Here is an 8,090-nt window from a genome sequence, read left to right on the forward strand (position 1 = left end):
AAGGGAGGAGAGATGATAGGCTGGCCATGGGGCAGGCAGGAGAGGAAGTCAGAAAGTGAAAGAGAAAATGGAAGCCAGTAGCAGCTACCATGAATTGAGCATCACTCCATGCCAGGCACTGGGCTGTAGGCAGAGCCTATCAGTTTTCACAACCACTTTCCACGGGTGTCTATTAATCTCATTTTTAAAACAAGGAAACCAAAGCTAATAGAGCTTAAGGAAGGTGTCCAAGTTCTCAAGGTAAGTGACAGCAAGCACCGCACCCAGTTTCTGCAGATTTCTTGTATGTAATTATGATGCTAATTTCTCCAAAGCCCAGAAGGCCCTCTGGAACTGTCCAACAATTCTCAGTTCAGTAAAAATATGAAGTTTGAAGGATGTTGTGATTCAGGCAATCGGGACAGATTATTCTGGTTTGGGGGCTTTCAGTTCAGTGTCCCTGGATTCTAGACAACCAGAGAGACAGAAAATGGAACCCAGGAGAGCAGCTTTAATAAAAGGAACTTGAGTTATGTCTCCTGGAACAGAGAAGCTGGAGGAGTTATTTAATAATGACTGTCGGAGCTCCAGTGATGGTGACTGGCAGTTTTCTAACACCACGGGGAGGACGAGATGGAACAAGTTTCCAGTCCAGGGAGAGGCATTAAAGTGGAATGCCAAGATAGATGTCCTGGCCACACGGGCTGTGCAAGCCCTACAGATGCCCAGGTAGGCGGAATCTCCTTCTTGAGAGAGAGCTTTGAGCACATGCAGAAGCCCAGTAGCTGAGGTGGGCTCAGTTCTTCCAGATACACGTGGATGGACTAGATATACCGACTTTGTCTTCCCTGCAGAGAAGCACAGAAAGCTAAGATAACTTGCCTAACGCCACACAGCTAGGGAGCGTCAGAGCCAGGATTCCAGCCCAGGTACATCACCTTCCTCAGACTAGCCTCTTCCACTGCCCCTCTGGCATTCCAGCAGATCTTGCCATCCCGATGTACAGATGAGACTGTGGCCCCAGAGAAGAGTTAACTGGACCTTGAGTGCCATGCCAGACCCTAAGGTCCCTCCCTGTAGCATGTAGTAGGGCTCTCCTAGTCCTCTTCCGGCTCTCCCCACTTTTCCTTGCTCACCTCTGTGGGGTAGAATTTAGGGTTCCTGTCTGTTCATGGCCTCTACCTTCCTCAGGGGAGCTGGAAAAGCAGCAGGGAACAAAGACGCTCTCCTTCAAGCCTGGGGGAGCCCAGGTGGACTCACAGTCGAAGCAAGGATCGCCTACAGGTGAGCCTCAGCTCTGCCCCCGGTCCCTGGCCCACATGGACACTTGAGGCGCTTGCACCTGGCTCCTGGGTGATTTGGGTGGGAAACGTGCCCCTTTCTCTGGCCATTTCTTTCTGTTGTGGAGCTCCAGGGTTGCTGTCTTTAATCTCATGGGCTTCAGTAGGGAAATGAGAAGGAAGGTGAGAGAGAAACCTATCCATTTTGCAAACTGCACCAGAGTTCTGGAGCCCATGAGAAATGTCACAATGCACTTTGGAGAAATCAAGTCCTGGCCCCGATGGGAGGAGCAGTGTAATAAGGAAGGATGGCCAGGAGGGTCTGGGTCTGATCTTGAATCTTGCTGTGCCTGGTGCAGAGCCTTATTCTTTCCCTAATGAGCCCCAAGCCCAGGTCAGCCTACCCCAAGATCCAGATGAGCCTCAAACTCAACTCCTTCAAATTGAATTGTTTCCCCGCCAAGTTGAATAAGCTTCAGACATGTCCCTTTTGCCATAGTCTCTACACCTGCTTCTCCCAACCCCTGCCATGCCCCCTCCTTCTATCTGCTGCCCCGACTTTATTCATCATTTTCAGGGAGCACCACCTCCCTTCCACCAGCAACAAATAAAAGGAATGGGGAGACATGGCATGAGACTTACACCCCTTCCCAACAGAACCCCAGCAAACATCGAGAACTGTTCAATAACCCAGTCATTCAGTGTCATGTTCAAAAAATGCCTACTGAGTATCTGCTGCTCTACATGGAACACCAGAAAACCAGGGTCATAGTAAGGTGTCAGCCTGAGCTGAGAAACTCCAGTGGGTTCCATGTGGTCTCAAACCCTCCATAGCTGTCCCCAGATATAGGGACTGGTCACATCAGCTGGGACTTAGGATTCACTTCCGAGCAAGACATGGGGCTCTTTTTGCTGCACGGAGATTCTTACTATAACTGTCATCTTTGCGGATGGTTGGACCTGCCATGGTGCACCCATAATTCTCCACCCAGCCTGTTAGGGGGCCCCTTTGTTTCTATAAGGTCATAGGACGTGGGTCACTGTTTTTTGCAGGGCGGTCTAAACCCCACAGCCGGCCCTCAGCTGTGATTTACCCCTTCTCACCCACAGCCTGTATCCCCGCTGGCCTCTCTTTTGGGAGCTGCAAGCACAGGTCAGGCCAGGATGCGCATCCCCAGGGACTTGGCCAGCACATCCTCAGGGACTTGGCCATCGGTGGCCTCAGCAGTGAGGCGTTTCTCTTTCCCAAACAGTGGTGCTGCTCCCTCTTGCATTTTGGAAAACAGAGGGCTGTACACTAGCAAGGGGAGCTGGCACCCCCCAGGAGTTGAGAAATCAGAGGGGCTCCTGCTGGGGGTGGGTGGAAACTATCAGTGACTTAGCCAGAAAAGTCATCAAGCTGTCCCTGGGGGTCCGCAGGGTCCCTGCTGCTGTGCCAGGCTAGGCAGAATGCCTTACTAGTAATTATAGGCCATTATAGGCTCTGATGCGTGTGGGGCACCATGTTTTGAGCTGTGAAGGCCTCAACTGATCAAGTCCTCACCACTCAACCAAGTCACAGGGACAGAAACAAAGTCAGGCTTCTCCCTCAAGGGGCCTGTGGGTGAAGGAGGCAGATTACCATGATACCCACAAACCAGGACTCACCCCATCAGCCAGCTTTCCTAGTCCATTTTGGAAAGGCTTTGACTGTGGGGAATTAGACTCCACAATGTCAACATCAGACATCTGCTAGTGTGTGGAGGCCCAGAGATATGCAGCATCTTGCCCAGATCACACAGCCACTGAGTGGTAGAACTGAGTTCCTGCTGCATGGAGATTCTTACCTGTACAGTGCAGCCTGTCATCTGCACAGATGGCACTTACGGTATTGCTGCCCTCAACAGCCAACAACAGAGATGCTGGAGGGGAGGAGTAGGGTGGGCCAGGTTTCCCTCCAGGACTGGTAGAGAATGAGCCTATGCTGTTTGCATTCAAAGCCAAAAGGGAAGCCGCGCTGGGGGAGAAGCCGGTGGAGAGCTCAGGGGAGGTAAGTGGAGGCCTGGTTGTGTCCAGGTGAGTGAGTCTGTGCCCCTCTTGTCCTTCTTCTCACCGTCTCTGTTGTTTCTCTTCTCAGGTATTAATCAATGCCTCCCCAGCCCGACTCACCATTTTACCAATTTCAAGAGATACAATTAAAAGTTACTGCTAGCATGGGTAATGCCACTCTTCCAGCCCCCAGTTAAGCTACAAGCACTTTCTGCCCACTCCCCAGCCCAGCCCTCCCTGCCCATTGCCCTCCAAGGCTGAGCTCCCAGACCAGCCCCATGGAAACAAAGCCCATGACACCCCCGTGTCCCTCCCACCCATGCTGTCCCCGTATCTACTTCCCCAGCAGACTCTCCACTGCTCTCCAGTATTTGCTGTGTTAGAGAACCCACTATTCCCTTCTCAGGTCCTCCATCCCTGTAGGAGGGAGCCTGGGTTCCCTCTAGAAAGTCACCCATTAAATCCCCAAAGTGAACATTTCTCCGGCAGACCAGCCCTTTTGGATACCTCCTAGGAAAGATGGAGAATTGAGAGTGGGAGCAAGGGGGGAGGAGTAGCTTCTCCTCAGAACATCTGGTCCCCCGGAAAGCTGGCCCCCGGGGGACAGTGATGTGCACAGGAAAAAAGGAGTCAGACTTGGGCTGGGTCATCTTAGAGGTCTTCCTGGGGGAAGAGCTGATTAATATTAAGACCAGCTGTGTTGGAGGCAGAGGGTGGTGTCCCTCTCTAAGCCACCCAGGAAGGGACTGGGGAAGTAGCATCTGGTCCCTGCCAGCCCCAGGGTGTCTCCCCTGTGGGGGACCATGGAGTTGCCCTGGCATGTTGCTGGGTCCCAGCCCTCCACACTGGATCCTCACACCCCTGTGAGACCCAACCTTACTCCTTTGCTGCCAGGCCCCTGGGGACCTCTAACTGCACATACAGATGATCCTTTCCCAACCCCCACTTCAAAGTGGAGGCTCCCACCCAGCTAAATAAGGGAGGAGCCCCACCTGGAGCCTGCCCAAGTCCTGGGAAGCCACAGGATGTCCTGGGGAGATCAGTTTCTTCTCTGTCCCCTTGGCCCCCACCCCCCACACACGTGTGTCTGGAGGAGGCACCTTTACTCGGAGGAGCTTCCTGCCCCAGCAGCTGACCAGCCCCCAGGGTGGGTATTCCATCCCCCACCCACCTCTCCCCATCTTCCTGCAGCTGCCCATTCTCAGCCTTGCAGATAAACATGCCCAGTTACCAGCCCAGCGGCTTGTTCTGCCAGCCCTGCCCAAGCCTTAGCCCCAGCTGCCCAAGGAAGACCCCAGTTGAACACCCTATCTCCCCTCCTACCTGCCCTTAGGGGCCATGTGGCTATCTGCAAGGCTGCTACCCCTCAGCTAGCTCCAGGGCCCTGCCAGCCTCTGCTCCCCTGCACAGAGGGTAGCCTCTCTACCCCATGGCCTCTCAGCTGGACCCCAAGCTCTCGTCCTCTGCCCTCTCCTCCATCATTGCCTGGCCGAGCCCCTCTGGCAGGCGCTTCTCCATCTTCTCTGAGCTATTCTGAGCTGCTACTCATGTTCCATCCTCTCTCTTCTCTTTCTTTCATGAGCGGGGAGGTGAGAAGGGGGTTAAAATGATAGGGAATCTTGCTGTCACGTCCTGCTTTTCACTTACTGACCATCAAAAATAAAGGACCCAGATTGGGGTGGGGGCTGCAGTGCAGCAGAGGAGAACTAGAGCAGGAGGTGGAGGGAGATTCTGGAAGAAGCCAAGAGCTTCTGGCCTCCTGGGAGCAGCCGAGGAGGAGGATCAGGAAGGTTGGGTCTGGGCTGAGTGACCAGGTGTTCTCCCTGAGAGGGAGCACTGTGAAGGTGGGGACAGGGAGGCAGATGGGCCCTGAGCTTAGCTTGGCTGTTCTCAAGCCACTTGTCTCCTGGGGAATAGTTCAAAATACAAGCAAGTGGGGGAAGGTGCCCATGACCTCCGGCAGTGGCTTCTGCCAAGATGAGGACCACAGAGGCTCCGTGAAAGGAAGAGTAAGCCCTAGCTGTGCCCTCTCCTGCCATGTATCTTGAGGCACCTCCATTTGTTTAGGGGGATCTCAGACCTGGACAGTCAGCCTAGGACAGTGCAGTAGGAATCTGAGGGTGAAGGATAAAGCCTGTAAGGTGCTGGGTGGCAGTGGGGCCTGTGAATCCTGAGGGGAAAACAAAGGTGGGGAGCCTTGAGAGAGAAGCAACCCACTGGGAGGACCTATTTCCAGAAAAGGGGTCCCTGAAATTATACCTTTAGCAATAAACAGAACTAGGGAATGCTGGTTTAGGGCTCAGAGACAGTTTTGGATTGGACCACCCAGTCTAGGCCTGAGATAAGTCCCCCTCCCTGTAGCTTCAGTGTCCTCCTTTGCACTGTGAGCAACTGGCCCCAGGTGGTGGTGCCCAGGGACAGCTGACAGCCCAGTAGGAAGCATCCTCAGAGAGGGGAAAGGGTTCCACCCACCCTGCTCAAAAGGCCCCAGTGTTTGTAGAGGGTTCTGATGTGACATATCTACAGGTTGGGGGCTTGGGTGTGGCATGGAACAAGATAAGGAATTAAATCCTTCTCCTTCCAGAAAAATCTAGCCCCCTTGCCACCCATTTTTCTCCACCTTGCCCTGCTAGCAGGATGAGGCTAGGGAAGTTCATACTGACCTCCATAGTCTTACAAGTACCATCCAGGTCACCTCTTCCTGCTCCACCCAAGGGATAAACAGGAGAGCCTCTCCCTTCCTGTAGCAGAGCCCAGATTGAGATGGAAAGGAGGGTGGGGCCTGACTCTGCCCTTGGCTGCCTGGGCTGTTCTTGAAGTCTAGGAGGATGGGTAGGCCCAGAACACCCCTTTCAGGGGTCCCCAGCATTCTGAAGTTGGGGCACCTTTAGGTCAACAGCACAGTGAAGCTGGAGAGAGGAAATGGGATTGAAGAATCCAAAACACCAGGCTCTGCCCCTGTGCCCAATCCGGGACAGTGTCTACATAGTGTCTGGGAGGCCCTGAGCAGATACAGATCATTACCCCTACCTTTCAAGCTTGGTCAGTACAGAGGGTCATAGGAAGGAATTAGCCCTTGACCTAGAGCTTCCCAGCAAGTCCACGAAATCAGACTGCAGATTCGGGCAGAACCCATCTCACAGATGAGGAAACTGAGGAATGGAGTGCTATGGTTGCCTGTGGACAGTCTCTTACCTCCTCTGTCCCTGCTCACAAGAACCAGAGTCAGAACCAGTTTTCCTCTGGGTAGAGAGATGGGTCGCAGGTCAGAGAAAGGGCTGAGAGGGAGGGAGGGAGTCAAAGGGAGGCTCAGGGTAGCCAGTCCTAGCAGCTGGGAATTAGTCTTGTAACATTTCATGCTTCTCTGGCTGTTTCTAAACTAGGTGTCAATTCACAACAGGCTTCAAACGTCCCAGCACAACCCCGGGCTGGGGGCCGAGAGGGGAGCACCGCAGCTGCCAGACCTGCAGCCTAGCCCCTTGAGAGAGCAGCCCCCACCGCTGCCACCGCCACCCACGCCCCCAGGCACCCTGGTGCAGTGCCAGCAAATTGTCAAGGTCATTGTCCTGGACAAGCCCTGCTTGGCCCGCATGGAGCCCCTGCTGAGCCAGGCTCTCTCCTGCTACGCCTCATCCTCTTCTGATTCCTGTGGCTCCACACCTCTGGGCGGCCCAGGCTCCCCGGTCAAGGTCATCCACCAGCCTCCACTGCCCCCGCCCCCACCCCCCTACAACCACCCACACCAGTTCTGCCCACCGGGCTCCCTGCTGCATCGGCGCCGCTATTCCAGCGGCTCAAGGAGCCTGGTGTAGACTCTGTCCCCCAGCACCCTACTGTCCTAGGAGAGCTGTCCACTGGGGGGGACTTGGGCTGTCCTTCGCTGCTCCCCACACCCTGGCACGATGTGTTCCTGGTCACTGATCACTGTCATTTTGGAAAGAACCCCAATCCCTGGAACATGGGTTTGCTTGGTCCAAACATCCTCCCCTTACTCAGCTGAGCACCCCTTCCCCCAAGAGGGGGAGACATGGCCAGATGAGGTGACACCTCCTCTTCCTATGGCTACCACTCTCCCCAGTTGGACCGTGAATTAAAGAAAAATAGAGATGAGGGACTAACAGGTGGCCGGCTCTAAGTCTATTAGTGTCCAGTGGCGAGCAGCAGAGCCCTGGATGGAAAGCAGCTGCCTCACAGCCCCAGGACCAGATGCATCTGTGGCTGAGTGGAGGAGAGTAGACCCTGGTCCCTGGAGGTACCAATGAGTGGGAGATGTGAGAAGGGGGACTTTCTCTGCTGCCCCTGTCCCCCAGGCCTGGCAGTCTCAGAGAGCTTCTCCATAGTTCCCCCAAAGACATTGGCTGTTCTGACCATGTCTTTCCCCTCTTCCTCTTCCTGGGGCTTTTCCTGAGCTGGCCTGATTCCAGGAGGGCTCAAGAAAGGGAAAGGGGAGCACTCCGCTGTCTCTGGGCCAGATGAACAGGGCCATGGAATTGCTGGATCATATATCTGCCAAATGCACTTTTTAAAAGCATTTCTTAATCTCCTGGCCCGTAAATAATACCCAGTCAATGCCAAGAGCACACAGGCCCTTGCACATAAATACACATGAGAACCAATGTGGAAGCAGAAACAAGGGGATGAGGCAATGATTTGCCCAGAAGAGATGCCACTTGGCCCCGAGGCAGGGCTCCTTTTTGCATGACTCTGTGGCCTCCAGGAGAGGCTTGGGTGCGGAGGCAGGCAGGAGAAGTGGGGCTCCAAAGGCTGCATCTCCCCTGCTACCCCCAGCCTTTAAATAGTCCC

At 54.4% G+C, this 8,090-nt stretch overlaps 1 protein-coding gene across 2 annotated transcripts in view; it reads left to right on the forward strand.

Moving 5' to 3' along the window:
- Positions 1–7,099, forward strand: part of Iqsec3 (IQ motif and Sec7 domain ArfGEF 3) — a 103,112-nt gene extending 96,013 nt beyond the window's left edge. The window contains exons 12-14 of one of the 2 annotated variants that reach the window (XM_027951245.2): positions 1,171–1,263; positions 3,239–3,288; positions 6,671–7,099. In XM_027951245.2, the coding sequence (XP_027807046.1) occupies positions 1,171–1,263; positions 3,239–3,288; positions 6,671–7,099 (572 nt within the window). Of the gene's footprint in view, positions 1–1,170; positions 1,264–3,238; positions 3,289–3,375; positions 3,451–6,670 lie in introns of those variants that run through there. The other variant, XM_071609222.1, reaches the window with a different exon arrangement.
- The last annotated feature ends 991 nt before the right edge of the window (positions 7,100–8,090 follow it).

Source organism: Marmota flaviventris, chromosome 3 (assembly GCF_047511675.1).
Source record: "Marmota flaviventris isolate mMarFla1 chromosome 3, mMarFla1.hap1, whole genome shotgun sequence".
Taxonomy (NCBI): domain Eukaryota; kingdom Metazoa; phylum Chordata; class Mammalia; order Rodentia; family Sciuridae; genus Marmota; species Marmota flaviventris.